Source organism: Carcharodon carcharias, chromosome 14 (genome assembly GCF_017639515.1).
Source record: "Carcharodon carcharias isolate sCarCar2 chromosome 14, sCarCar2.pri, whole genome shotgun sequence".
Taxonomy (NCBI): Eukaryota; Metazoa; Chordata; class Chondrichthyes; order Lamniformes; family Lamnidae; genus Carcharodon; species Carcharodon carcharias.
Window position 1 is genome coordinate 97,747,551 of NC_054480.1, and position 15,753 is coordinate 97,763,303.

At 42.1% G+C, this 15,753-nt stretch overlaps 1 protein-coding gene across 1 annotated transcript in view; it reads left to right on the top strand.

The window, feature by feature from the left end:
- Window positions 1-15,753, top strand: part of LOC121287557 (SAFB-like transcription modulator) — a 103,127-nt gene that overhangs the window by 18,521 nt on the left and 68,853 nt on the right. The window contains exons 5-7 of the mRNA XM_041205488.1: window positions 2,847-3,279; window positions 11,106-11,155; window positions 12,900-13,015. Coding sequence (XP_041061422.1) covers window positions 2,847-3,279; window positions 11,106-11,155; window positions 12,900-13,015 — 599 coding nt within the window. The remainder of the gene's footprint in view (window positions 1-2,846; window positions 3,280-11,105; window positions 11,156-12,899; window positions 13,016-15,753) is intronic.

Below are 15,753 nucleotides of genomic sequence, written 5' to 3' on the forward strand. Positions count from 1 at the left end.
TACATGAGATGCTGCAGCACTGAGCCACCAATACAAATTTGAATGTTTATGTTGCATGGCTATAGCAGACTTAAAATTGGTAAAGTACCTGCCAGCCCAGGGGGGAAGGAGTGAGAGTGAGGTGGTGGAGCATGTGAAAGAGAGAACCTTGGGACTGGGAGTGAGCTGGACACACACAGACAAAGGCTACTTGGTGCGGACATACACACCACCTCCTCCTCCCTCCCCAAAAACAAATGTACACACTGGGCAGGGAGAGGAGGAAAACCCAAGCTGGAAGGCAACTTGCTTCCAACCCCCACTATCACATGAATTCTGCCAGCTCAGAGTGTGCGCCACCAGAAGTTGATGTTTGTTAAACCCAAATCGGCCCTGGCCACCCTCCCCCTTCCCTGGTGACCAGGACTTGGAACCTAGTCTGTCTCTCTCTAGCTCTGCTTCTTAAGCAAAAAGGCAAAAAAAGTTTTATTAGTTAGTTCTGCTGCTTGGTACCTTTTAATGACCAATTAATTACTCATTTTTAAAATTATCGATTTATTCCCTTGACATCGATTTTTTGTGCTCACAAGCCTGATTGCTTTGTGGAGGGCTGGCAAAAGAGGTTATTTTTGCTCCAATAGAAACAGGAAGGTTTGGAAATGCTCAGCATATTTAGTGGCAGAGAAACAGAAGTCAATGACCCTTCATCAGAATTAGTGCAGATCGTGAACCTGAAGCATTGACTGTTTCTCTCACTGTAGTTGCTGCCTGGTCTGCTGAGTATTTCTAGCATTTTCTGTTCATATTTCAAATATCCAACATCTGCAGGATTTTGTTCTCCTATTGTATGCTCCATGCTGGGCATTCATAAGTGTGGTTAGTTTCAATTTAAAATGAGAAAATATCACTTGATGCAAAGTTTCTGTTAAGAAAGCCCACTTGTGGGGATAGAAATAGCACATTATTGCAGGTAAATTGGTTGGTGCTACTTTACTGGAAGGTTTTGCTATTTTTAAACTTAGAAGTGAAACCAGGAGCCATGCACCAATCGATTATGTCACTGTTAGTTCAAGATATTCGAATTTGTACATAGGATTGATGTTTGAAGTGCTTGTGAGGTTTAAGTCTTTTGGATGTTGCTTTTTGGATATTGTATAGGGCTACGTTCAAAGAAGCAGAAATGTTTGACTGCCTGAATGACCAAGTTGTTTGTAATTGTCTGACAAAGCCATGGTTGTAAAGTGTATCATAATGAAACCTGACCTTTTGCTGGGCTTTATAAATAAAGGCATAGAGCCAAAAGGTTTTACTAAACCTATATAAAAACAGTGTGACTATGGTTCCCAATTCTGGGCACCCAAAGGGTGTGATTGGGTTGGGGGGTCGGGGGTTAAGGGGCCCAGAAACAGGAAAGACACCGGGACCAATGATTTCTCTCCCTGAACTTGCTCCTGTGCCATTAACAAGGTACTAAGATGGGAACCTTAAGATTCAACTGCTGGAGAAGGGGCATTAAATCTAATCACTTGGACCATGAGACAATGGCTGAGGTAACATTGCAGACATAAGCTAATCAAGCTACCTTTTGGAATATACAAACAACATTCTTATTTGGATTCCTCCCTTTGACAGTTGTCACATGACCAGCAAACCCCTTTGTGTTTAAAGAAGACAAATTTTGTGGTGAGTTGATTCTGATGAACTGAGGACAAGCAACTGAAGCTGTTGAGTCTTGCTCTTACTCCACCCTTCCTAGCAAGCTTTGAGCACTGTTGCTGACCAAGACCAATCAGAAGCATACCTGCTGTGAACAGAGACCTTTTAAAACAGAAATTCTGCTCAACGCCATTGTCACCAGAGGCACAACCAAAGTAACAGGCCGCAACTTTAAATAGAAACATAAGGACCACCAAAGGAGGGGCTAACCAACAGAGTCACTGAGCCACTGACCGTATATTCTTTTTACTTATGGACTCTTAATTTGATCAACCTACCCTTCCTCACTCCAACCTGTAATTGTGTGTGGGTGCGCCCTCCAAGTTTATGTATGCATGTGAAAGTTGGCGTGCATTTTATTATTTCACCCAGATCAATGTATGTACAATAAAACTAACCTCTTACTTTGTTACACTGAAAGAAACCTGTTTGTTTTTTTGTGATCACAGTGCTTAAATAGTTAAACTTTAACAAAATTGGCAAGTATATCCTTTTTAAATTAAAAAAAATCCCTGTCACGATCAAACAAGGAGTGGGAAAAGAGGGGAGCCATTCGCCGCCTCCTCACCAGGCTGTAACAATGCCTTGATCATAAGAAATAGGAGCAGGCATAGGCCATTTGGCCCATCGAGCCAACCTTGCCATTCAGTAAGATCATGGCTAACCTGCTTGTGGCCTCGCCTCCACTTTCCTGTCCATCCCCCATAATCCTTGACTCCCTTGTCAGCCAGCAATCTGGCTCACTCAGCCTTGAACATATTCAGTGACTTAGCCTGCCCTGCTCACTGGGGAAGAGAATTCCAAACACTAATGACCCTTGGAGAAGAAATTCTTCCTCATCACCATCTTAAATGGAATTCCCCTTATTTTTTAACTCTGACCCCTAATTCAGGGCATCCCCATAAGGGGAAGCATCCTCTCAGCATTTGCCGTGTCGCGATCCCTCAGAATCATATATGGTTAAAGATAAATACTTGCAAGAGAAAAAAATAGTGCTACTGGGGAGAATGAGAAATGAGTTTGTTTTCTGACAATATTTAAACTCCTTCGTTTTTCCAATCCCTGATTTGAGTACAAAGAAATACTAGCTTCATATTTATATTTGCTCTAACTGTAGTAATTTAAACATGTGCTCTTCTATTCCCCTATAGAAAAGGAAACTATAGCTGAAGATCCGGGGGAAGTTCATAGTTCAGTTCCTACAGAGACTCCCTCTGAAGACTTGCAGCTATTGGCACAATATATGATTGTCACAGACACCTATCAGGATGAGGATCATTCCTTAGTCGAGCTGCAAGTGGAGGAAATGCTAACATTGGATGTGGACAATGACATGCAGCTGGATGCACCCAAAGCAGACTCTACACAAGTCACCACAGAAAAGATGGTTGTGACTGGAAATTCAAGTGAGATGAAAAATTGCCAGCAGGAGTGTGAAATGCGAGGGGCAAGCATTGAGAGTACAAAGAACGAACAGTATCCAGGAATTGAGCAGAACAATGGCAAAACCATGAAAGATGGAGGAGTTGGTAAAGCAGATGAGAATGATCCTTTGATTGTAGTGGGCCATGAACCAGATAAAAGGTTTGCTTCTTAGTTCTCAACCTTATTTCTATTCATACTACGATGATTCTCATGAACATTTTGAAATGGGCCTAGCTGTATTAATGTTGATCTTTTTGCGCTGTGTAAAAGTTCTTAATGGCTTATTTCCTGTTCTGTTAGAGGCTGCATTATTTTTATTTTTTTTGTATTCATCTGTAACCCAACAGGTTATTCACATATTGAAATATTTTGCCTCTGTGTACTGTTCACTGATGGCACCAAAATAAATTGAGATGATTTTTGTACAGTGAAGATAGTAAGAAGCTTCATAAAACATAGACTAGTGAAATGGGCAAATACAAGGCAGACTTCCAGACAACATATACTGATAAAATGGCAGACACTTGGCAGATGGAATTTAATGCAGCAAAGCATTTTGAGAGGATGAGGAGAGGCAAAATAAACTAAATAAATGGCACAATTTTGAAGGTGGCGAAGGAACAGAGAGAGGTGGGGAATTTACATATAAGTCTTTGAAGGTGTGTTATGGCACAGCCAATGGTAAATGCTGAGTTGTTCAAATACCAGAGGGAAGCTTGAAATAACTGCCACAGCTTGTTTTGCAATTTGCATAAATTTCGAGATGCATGCCTTGAATTCAGTAGTAATAAGACCACCAAGTCTCATAGGTTTCTACAAAACTAGATTAAACATTTATTAATATGAGAAATGATTTTAAACACATAGATATTACGAATGTGATAACTTCTAAATCCCCTAATTAATCTAACTCCCTGTTATGCTTTCATTAAGGCAACAGTAAGACACACAGATTTTAAAAGACCCAGGCAAAGAAACATGATAACCTAAACAATCCAATTCAAAGTGGGTTCCCTTAACTTCAATTCTTTCTAGACAGCAGCTTGAGGCGTAGTTGCTGAAGGTTTTTCACACTTGTTAGATCTTAAAATGCCTACCCTTACACACAGCCTTTGCTCCTTTATACATATTTTCCCCTTTGAATGCACATTCCCATTGTTTCTTCTTCCAAACTCCTAAATACTGGATCCTTGACCTTTTAAATAAAGGCATATAGTACAAAAGCAAGGAAGTTGTACCATACCTTTATAAGTCAATGGTAAGGCCTCATCTCAAATACAGTGTTCAATTCCAAGCATTAGACTTTAGGAGGAGTTCAGTGCTTTGGAAAGGATACATGTGATTTACTGGAATCCTACCAGGGATAAGGAACTTTCCATTATGTGGCATGAATAGAGCAACTGGGATTGCTCGTAGAGCAGAGAAGGTTAAGGGGCACTTTAATAAAGGTGTTCAAAATTGAAAGGTTTTGATGGAATAAATAAGGAGAAGCTTTCTACTGATAGAAAATTCAGTAACCAGAGAGCACAGGTTTAATTAAATTAGCAAAAAAACTGAGATTGCTTTTTTACATAGGTGTTATGATGTGGAATGCACTTCCTGAAAGGGTTGTGGAAGCAGATTTAATAGTAATGTTCAAAAGGATTTGGATGAATATTTGGATAGGAAAAATGTGTCGGGCTTTGGGGTTAATCAATGGGAGTGGAACTATTTGGATACATAAGGGGCATGCGAAGGGACAGGCAACTGTGCTGGAGTGAGATGGAAACTGAGTGAGTAGCGAGTTAGGTTCACATGGTAAGTTGTGGTAATTCCTTTTCAGGTTTTAACTATTGATTAAAAATCAAGATCTGACATAGCACTAACCTTAAGTAAATTAGGTTAGCTTGTTAGTGCCTGGAGTGGCAGTTATCTGTCAATCACCTGAAAGCAGTTGGTTCAAGTGCTGTTACTTACTATAGCAAGAAGCTAAACTAACTAGTGCCTCATCAGAGGGTCATTAAAAGAGACAGGTTTTTCAAAGCACACGATCAGTAAGGGGTGTGCGAGGAGACAGGCGACTATGCTGGAATGAAACGGAGACCGGGTGAGTAGCGAATTAGGTTCACGTGGGAATTCAGTACATGGGAGAAAGAAATGTGGAATTATTCCAAGTTAATTATGTGAGTAATTAAGTTAACAAAATAAAATAAGTAACAATGGCAGGACAGGTGTCATGTTGCAGCTGTGGAATGTGCAAGCTTTTGGATGCCAAGATGATCCAAGACAAACACATCTACAGAAAGGGTAAGCAGCTATGGAATTTCGGATCAGGATTTTTGACCGAGAAGCCGAATTGCAAACATTGCGCAACATAGAGGAGGGGGAGTAATACCTGGACACCGGAAGATGGTCAGAACTCTTAGAATAAGGTCGTCTGTTTTGGTTAGCGGTGAGGGACATTGGATGCGACCGTGAGTGAGGCAGGTAATGGGACTGGCCAGACAGTAGTGGTGGAGCATCAGATTTTGTAGATGTCAAATAGGTTTGAGGTGCCCACAACCTGTGTGGGCAAAAGCAAGGTCTGCAAGGTGGATAAGCAGGCTGGCCATGGCACTGTGATATAAGAAGCCGTTCAAGCAGGGGGGTGCAAACAGGAATGGTGGTAGGGGACAGTATGGTGAGGGTGATTGACGCTCTCCTCTGCAGCAAAGAGCAAGAGTCGAGAGGGCTATGTTGCCTGCCCAGTGCCAGAGTTCAAGACATCTGCTCAGGGCTAGAGAGGAACTTCTAGTGGGAGGTGGAGGATCCATTTGTCATGGTCCATGTAGGCACCAATGACACAGGCAAGACATGGAAGGAGGTTCTGCATAGTCAGTATGAGAACCTAGGCACCAAATTAAGAAGCAGAACCTCAAAGTTAGTAACCTCTGGATTATTACCTGAGCCACGTGCAAATTGGCATAGGGCAAATAAGATTAGGGAGATGAATGCGTAACTCAAAGACTGGTGTGGGAGAAGCGGGTTCTGGTTTGTGGGGCACTGGCACTAGTACGGGGAAATTGGGAGATGTACCATTGGGACAGTCTACACCTGAACCATTTTGGGACAAGTGTTCTTGTGATTTGCATAAATAGGGAGGAAGAGAGGGCTTTAAACTAAACAAGGGGGGCCGGTGAGGGATCAAGCTTTGGTAGATGTGGCAAATTCAAGGGAGGAGACCAGAATAGTAATATGAGAAATGAGAGAGAATAGCAGGAAGGGGTAAAGAGAGAAAACCTAAGAATACACCAATATCCAAGACTAGATGTTACAAAGATAACAAGATAAAACTAAAGGCTGTGTATCTGAATGCGAGTAGCATTCATAACAAAATAAATAATAGCTCACATTGAAGTAAATAAATATGATGTGATAACCGTTAAGGAGACATGACTGCAGGATAACTAAGATTGGGGCCTGAGTTTTGAGGGGTATATGACATTTGTGAAGAGTAGGAAGCTAGGTAAAGGTGGAGGGGTAGCACTGTTGATCAAGGATGGCATTTGTGCAATAGTTAGAGATGACCTTGGCTAAGAATAAAAATTCTACAAGGAGGACCCAGCACCTGTAGTTAGCTAAAGAAGTTAAAGAAAGCATTAAACTTAAGGAAAAGCATATAACTGCGGAGAGGCGAGTGGCAGGTCAGATGTTTGGTCAGAATATGAAGAATGGCAGAGAATGACTAAAAGGTTAATCAAGAGTAAGAAATTAGAATATGAGAGGAATCCAGCTAGAAATGTAAAATCGGATAGCAAGAGTTTCTACAGGTATTTAAAAAGGAAAATAGTAAGTGAAACGAGTGTTGGTCCTCGAGAGAGTGAGAAGGGGGAGCTAATAGTAGATAATAAGGAAATGTCAGATGAAATGAACAAATACTTTGCTTCTATCTTCATTATAGAGAATACAAAAAACATTCCAGTAATAACTGTAAATCAGGAGGAGAGGTTTTCCTCACATCCCCCCTAAACCTCCTGCCCCTCACCTTGAACTTATGCCCCCTTGTGACTGACCCTTCAACTAAGGGGAACAGCTGCTCCCTATCCATGCTCCTCATAATCTTGTACACCTCAATCAGGTTGCCCCTCAGTCTCCTCTGCTCCAACGAAAACAACCCAAGTCTATCCAACCTCTCTTCATAACTTAAATGTTTCATCCCAGGCAACATCCTGGTGAATCTCCTCTGCACTCACTCCAGTGCAATCACATCCTTCCTATAATGTGGCAACCAGAACTGCACATACTACTCCAGCTGTGGCCTCACCAAGGTTCTATACAATTCCAACATGACCTCCCTACTTTTGTAATCTATGCCTCGATTGATAAAGGCAAGTGTCCCATATACCTTTTTCACCACCCCACTAACATGCCCCTCTGCCTTCAGAGATCTATGGACACACATGCCAAGGTCCCTTTGTTCCTCAGAACTTCTAGTGCCCTGCCGTTCATTGAATACTTCCTTGTCAAATTATTCCTTCCAAAGTGTATCACCTCAAGCTTTTCAGGGTTAAATTCCATCTGCCACTTATTTGCCCAATTGACCATCCCGCCTATATCTTCCTGTAGCCCAAGACACTCAACCTCACTGTTAACCACCCAGCCAATCTGTGTGTCATCCGCAAACTTACTAATCCTACCTCCCATATGGTCATCTATGGCGTTTATATAAATGACAAATATAAGGGGACCAAGCACAGGTCCCTGCGGTACGCCATTGGACACTGGTTTCCAGTCACTAAAGCATCCTTCTATCATCACCCTCTGCGTCCTACAACTAAGCCAATTTTGAATCCACCTTATCAAATTACCCCGTATCCCATGTGCCTTTGCCTTCTTTAAAAGTCTCCCATGTGGGACCTTGACAAAGGCTTTGCTGAAATCCATATAAACTACATCAACTGCACTACCCTCATCTACACACCTGGTCACCACCTCAAAATGTTCGATCAAATTTGTTAGGCATGACCTCCCTCTGACAAAGCCATGCTGACTATCCCTGATCAAACCTTGCCTCTCCATGTGGAAATAGATACACTCCTTCAGAAATTTCTCCAGTAGTTTCCCTACCACTGACGTAAGACTCACTGGCCTGTAGTTCCCTGGCTCATCTCTACAACCCTTCTTAAATAGCGGAACCACATTAGCTGTTCTCCACTCCTCTGGCACCTCCCCCGTGGCCAGAGAGGAATTAAAAATTTGGGTCAGAACCCCTGCGATCTCCTCCCTTGCCTCCCTCAGCAGCCTGAGACACAAATCATCCGGACCTGGAGATTTGTCCACTTTTAAGCCTGCCAACACCTCCAATACCTTGTCACCCCCTATATCAATTTGCTTAAGAACCTCGCAGTCTCTCCCCGAGTTCGATACCTCCATCCTCATTCTCTTGGGTGAAGACAGACGTGAAGTATTCGTTCAACACTCTAGCGATGTCCTCTGGCTCCACCCATAGATTGCGCCGTTGGTCCCTTATGGGCTCTACTCTTTCATTGGTTATCTTTTTCTCATTGATATAGAATATCTTGGGATTTTCCCTACTTTTACCAGCCAGAGCTTTCTCATTTCCCCTCTTTGCTCTCCTAATTGCCTTCTTAAGCTCCACCCTGCACTGTCTGTACTCCACTAATGCCTCTGGTTTGTTTCCCTTGTACCTGCTAAAAGCCTCTCTTTTCTTTCTCCATCGTAACCTGAATATCTCTGGTCATCCATGGTTCTCTGGGCTTGTTACTGCTTCCTATCACCCTAGAGGGAACATTTTGAGCCTGTACCCTCCCCATTTCCTTTTTCAACACCCCCCACTGTTCCTCTGTAGATTTCCCCACAAGTAACTGTTCCCAGTCTACCTCGGCCAGATCCTGCCTTATTTTACTAAAATCCATTCTCCTCCAATCCAAAACATTTTTTTGCAACTTGTCGATTTCTTTGTCCATAACAAACTTAAACTGTACCATGTTGTGGTCGCTATCACTAAAATACTTGCCCACCACCACCTCAGCCGCCTGTCCGGCTTCATTCCCCAAAATTAGGTCCAGCAATGCACCGTTCCTTGTTGGACCCTGTACATATTGACCTAAAAAGTTCTCCTGTACACATTTAAAGAAGTCCACTCCATCCAAGTCCTTAACACTATGTGTATCCTAATTAATGTTGGGAAAGTTGAAATCACCTAATATAATTACCCTATTGTTATTGTTTTTACACACCTCCACAAATTGTGCACATATTTGCTCCTCAATTTCCCGCTGACTATCTGGAGTGTCTTTAATAAACACCTAATAATGTGGTTGCCTCTTTTTTCTTCCTAAGCCATACCCACAAAGCTTCATTCGATGCCCCCTCCATGATATCATCTCTCCTTACTGCAGTAATTGACTCCTTAATTAATAATGCAACGCTTCCTCCTCTTTTACCCCCTCTCCTGTCTCACCTGAAGATTCTATATGCTGGAATGTTGAGCTGCCAATCCTGCCTTTCCCTAAACCACATCTCAGTGATGGCTACTATATCACAATTCCACATGTCAGTCCTCACCCTTAACTCATCCGTTTTACCTGTAATACTCCTGGCATTAAAGTAGAGGCTTGCATTACTCCCTTGAAGCTTATTGCAGCTGTACTCCCTCTGACTTGATTGTTTTACTGTATTATAATGTGTCCCTATTCTGCTAACATTCTGTGTCCCCTCCCCCTGCCGAATTAGTTTAAACTCCTCCCAACAGCACTAGCAAACCCGCCCGCAAGGAAGAATTAAAAAAAAGTATTATTTAACTGGGGAACAGCTGCAGAATTCTGAGCTGCAGGGGGATCTAGATGTTCTAGTGCATGAGTCACAAAAAGTTAGTATGCAGGTACAGCATGTAAATAAAAGAGCTAATGGATGCAATCCTTTATTACGAGAGGAATTGAACATAAAAGTAAGGATCAAAAATGCTGGAAAAACTCAGCAGGTCTAGCCGCATGACAGAGTCATACAGACTCGAAACGTTAACTCTTTCTCTCCACAGATGCTGCCAGACCTGCTGAGTTTATGCAGCATTTTCCGTTTTTATTTCAGATTTCTAGCATCCACAATATTTTGCTTATATGAAAGTAAGGATGTCATGCTTCAGTTATACAGGGCACTGGTGAGACCATATCTTGAATACTATGTGCAGTTTTGATCTCCTTATTTAAGGAAGGATGCAAATGCGTTCGAAGTGGTTCACAGGGGCTTTACTAGCTTGATACCTGGAATGAGCAGGTTTTCTTATGAGGAAAGGTTGGACAGACTGGACTTGTTTCCACTGGAGTTTAAAAGAGTGAGGGGTGACAATTGAAGTATATAAGGTCCTGAATGGTACTGATAAGGTGGACGTGGAAAGGATGTTTCCTCTTCTGGGTAAGTCTAGCACCAGGGGGCACTGTTTTAAAATTAGGGGTTGCCATTTTAAGACAGTGGTGAGCAGAAATATTTTCTGAGGGTTGTGTGACTTTGGAACTCCACCTCAGAAGGTGGTGAGGCGGGGTCATTGAATATTTTTAAGGCGGAGGTAAATAAATTCCTGTTCAGCAAGGGAATCAAAGGTTATCAGGGGTAGATGGGAATGTGAAATTGGAAACACAAGCAAATCAGCCGTGATCTTAGTGAATGGCGGAGCAGGCTCAAAGGGCTGAATGGCCCTTCTCCTGTTTTGTATGTTTGTATGTATGTTAGGTCTCATAAAGATTCGGCCCAGGAACAATGGACCGAATGACCACCTTCTGTGCTGGATGATTCTATGATCCTGTATGCAGCTGAGATAGGAGATATCATTGAGGCATCCAAAAGTACTTCATAGATAGTAATATGTAACTGATTGTAGTTTTATACTTTGCTAGGTGTGGAAGAATTTGCTTTAAAGACTGGATAGAACTGTTGATGCTGAAATCTGATGTTTCTGGAAGCGATTTATAAGACTTTCTAATTACTTTAATCCAATTTTGTATTTTCAGCTCCAATGAGGATGGCAAAAATATTATTGATGAAGCAAATCCAGTGAAAGGTACGTTATAGGCTACAAACAGTATGAAAATAACCTGAAGTTTGTCTTTTAATACTTTTAGAAGCAGTTATTTGTATGTATTCCCCATGTATAAAATGTGTATAACTAAAATTCAGAAAACATAAAAACTGACAACTTACTGCAGTTCTGTAACAGCACTAAATTAACTGTGAAGGTGTTACATCCAAAACACATTTATGGAACTTTTGAGTCTTGCTAGCAGCCAGACCATAGGAGATGTAAGATTTTTAAATTATGTTTTGAAGTTCATTACTTAGCATTTTGCTGATATTTGCAAGAGTTCAAAATTTGAAATGTTTGTTTCCTAGTGTGTTTGGTGCTATGTAAGCTGATGTTTCTTCCTGTTAGTGTACTTTAGAATTGTAATTTGCAGGCTTCTTTGATCATGGGTGGTGATCTTGGTTGATTGCAGGAGGCAACAGGGCCATAGCATGTTGATTCTGATGTTTGTGAGACTTCAACTTGCAGGCCCCTATTGGATTTCTTTTGTGTGGATAAGATGTGTTTCAAGTGGATAAAAAGTACAGCTTCATTCATTAAATCATGCTTCCTTTTGGCTGGTATGGATTGACCTTATCTGTGAAGTAGTCAGCAGTCCCTGACTGCAGTGAGTGAATCAAGAGGCAGCACAAAGCTAGAATTCGGCAACAGAGTATATAAAAGAGTAGGTGAAAAGGTATTGAATGGCAAAGAAATCATTTTGTGTTTTTCTGATAATCTGTAAATTTTTGATACTTTAATGATACTTTTCTGAAAGATATTACTGATACTAAGTTAAGCCTGATGGGTCAGACCTCAGTGTCTATCAGTTTAAATATCTGCAATTGGAATTTTAGCAAGGTGGTTGGGAGCAGCAGGATAAAGAGAAGGGTTGAGCTTTAAGTGAAGTCTGTCTGCCAGCTGGAGAAATTTTGTTGCTTCCAGATTTTGAATTTTAAACAATATTGGCACTCCTAACAAAAACTGTAATGAAATGAGTGTCTTGTCATCATTTATAAGGTACTGGGCTGCTAAATTGTATTTTAACTCTGTCATAAAGGCTGCGTCATTATTAAAGTACATGTTCTTGAGAGCTGATTGAAGTGTAAACATTGGGTTGTGTCTGAACACTAGCTGTGTAGCTTAAAGGAATTTTTTTTGGGAAGATAAGTGATGAAAGTTTGTACCTGTCATTTCATCACTGCTGAATTTCTGAACTCAACTCTGGTTTTTGCTGCTCTCTGCATTGTGTACGGTGCTCCTGTGAGGGCTGCATTGATTCTTCTCATACTTGATTCTTGATCAGCCATGATCTTATTGAATGGCGGAGTAGGCTTGATGGACTGAAAGGCTACTCCTCTTATATCTTATGTTCTTAATCAGTCTGCTAGGGAGTGACCTCTAATGAAAAAAATTACCACAGGTTGTTTTCAATTGTGTCCCTTACAGTCAGTATTGAGGTTAGATGTGTGAAATATTGAAATGTTGGATATAAGCCAAAGTGAAGTCATTAGGAGTAGTGAGGTAATAAATGAGAGTAACTAAAATTAATTTTTTCTGTGTCATATTTAAAGCTGCTAGGTCAACAATAGTGAAACAGATATAATGCAAAGGCTTATTTCAGAAATAATGATAAAATTCTATCCACAGTCCCCAGAGTTTGCTTTGCTGTTTTCTGAGCTAATGTAAGCCAAAAATTGGATTATTTTCATATTACTGATTAATGAGTATATCTGTGATTTAGGGCTGTCCAGCAACCATAGCACTTTAGACGCCATGGGCAAAAACCTGTTGGTGGGCGGCCTGTGTTCTACAAAGGAAGGAACTTGCGTAAAGAATCTCTCCAGTAAAAATGACAAGGTGAGACTTGTATGAGTGATATGAACTGTCTCCCTTTTTGCTGTTAATTATCAGATTTAATTAGGGGGCAAAAGAGAGTAGGGGTGGTGTGTCACAGTACCCACTCAAAAGGCATGTGTAAAAATAGATCTGTAGTTTTGTCGTTGAATAGATACCATTGTGTGTTCCATGTTAAATATGAAATGCAACTCTGAGCCATTGTCATGCTTAAATCCTCTTGTAGGACTGATGGTAGTAGCACTTCCCATTCAGCAACAACAACTTGTTATATAACATCTTTAACACAGAAAAAATATTCTAGGTTTTCATGCATTTATCTGTGCATGATATTCTGGAAACTGTTGTGGTACCTTCAAATTGCACCAGTCACAACTTCCACTGGTCCTCGTGCCTCCAAACGGGGTCAGCGGACGGCTCCTTGGATATAAGGGACATGGCTGATGTACTTGAGGAGCCCTACCACTGATGCAGAGGAAAAATATAACCAGAGCCACATGAGCACAACACTAATATAGCAAGTCATTGAGTTGCTCCAGATGCGATTTAGATGCCTGGACAGATCTGTGGACATCCTTCATTATGTACCAGCAGTGGTGTTCTGATTGATAGGGTCTAATGTGCAAAATATTGCACTGCAGAGAGAACTAGAACTACAGGAGGAGGAAGGTGACTGCTCTGCATCCTTAGAGGAGGAGCAGGAGCTTGTTGTGTCCAGAGTGGCTGCAGCTGCTCACCAAGCTGCCAGAGAAGTCCACGACAGACTCATACATATACGATTCAGATAACCTGAGTGTGTGAACCCTACTGGCACACCAGTGCTGAACCCACTGCCCCTCCCTCCCTCAATACAAGTCATTTCCCACATTCAGTAATCACTCCATCTCATTTACACCCTTACTCATCTCCTACTCTTGTCATACCATTCTCCTCGAGGCTAATAGCCATTTCGAAGTTTGGAGGCAACAATAGTAATGACTGGATAATGGAGACTTGTTTGATTCTTTAACATTTTCAAATACATTAAGATAATGACCTTATTGTAAATATCCAAGTATCCTTTATACAAACTAAAAAGTCTTCCTCTTCCACTAATTATTTCTATGTAATGTTACCAATGTGGTTTCAACAGAGCTAAAGGCAGGCTGCCCATGGGGAATACCCTCTGGAGCTTGGGACCCTTAAAGGGGCCAGCCATAGACTGCCCTAACTGCATCTGTGCAGGGGCAGATTCGATCAGGAAGCAGCGTGTGAGACTCTTAGTGTGGGTTTGAGGGTGTAGTAAGGTTGTGATGGGGGCAAGGGATGAAAAGTGAGAATGCCTTGAGCAATGTCCCTACTTCCTTGTACCTTTTCTCTGATCTTCCCTCTCATGACTGAGCCAACTTCCCCACCACAAAAAGGACTACCCTGGAGGTGAACCTTTTCTCAATCCTATTTAAAGTGACAGACTGAGTATTCAGGCCATTGGTGAGTGCAAGCATATACTTAGTTACCTGCTGCATCCGACTGTCCTTGCAGGTGGCCACTCTTTCCATAGAGATGAGCATCACAAAAGCTTAAGGCGTCGTGGAACTCATGCTAGGGATGGACTCCTCCAGGCTCTCTCCAAGGGTGCGCAGTGCATCTGGAAATGCTATCAGGACCTCTCTCATTTTCTGTTGCTGCTCCAGGGTAGTCCTTTTTGTGGACAACGCCCCAAACTCAGCATCTGTGTTTAGCTGAGCAGAGCATGGAATTTCCTGTGCTCTCTGGGGCTCTCCACTCCTGTCACTGTCTCTAACACTTCCTCCTATTCATTTGTGATTTGCACCTCATCTTGTGACAACCAGCCATTTCCAGTCACAACAGTTTGGTTTGTGAGGCTGACTTTTCCCATCTGCAGGGAACAATAGTTCTAGTCCTCACAACCTGCAGAGTGACTTCCAGAGATTCATCAGAGAACTGGGAGGCAAACTTTTTTTTAACTCATTCACAAGACGTGGGTTTCACTGGCTGGGCCAGCATTTATTGCCCATCCCTAGTTGCCCTTGAGTTGAAGGTGGTGAGCTGCCTTCTTGAACCGCTGCAGTCCATGTGGTGTAGGTGCACCCACAGTGGCGTTAGGAAGGGAGTTCCAGGATTTTGACCCAGCAACAGTGAAGGAATGGCGATATATTTCCAAGTCAGGATGCTGAGTGACTTGGAGTGGAACTTCCAGGTGGTGGTGTTCCCATCTATCTGCTGCCCTTGTCCTTCTAGGTGGTAGTGGTCATGGGTTTGGAAGGTGCTGTCTAAAGAGCCTTGGTGAATTCCTGCAGTGCATCTTGTAGAAGGTACACACTGCTGCTACTGTGCATCGGTGGTGGAGTGAGTGAATGTTTGTGGATGTTTTGCCAATCAAGCGGACTGCTTTGTCCTGGACAGTGTCCAACTTCTCCAGTATTCTGGGAGCTGTACTCATCCAGGCAAGTGAGGTGTATTCCATTACATTCCTGACTTGTGCCTTGTAGATGGTGGACAGGCTTTGGGGAGTCAGGAGTTGAGTTACTCGTCGCCCAATTCCTAGCCTCTGACCTGCTCTTGTAGCCAAAGTATTTATATGGCTAGCTCAGCTTCTGGTCAGTGGTAACCCCCAGGATGTTGATAGTGGGGAATTCAGCAATGGTAATGCCATTGAACATCAAGGGGCGATGGTTGGATTCTCTCTTGTTGGAGGTGGTCATTGTCTGACACTTGTATGGTGTGAATGTTACTTGCCA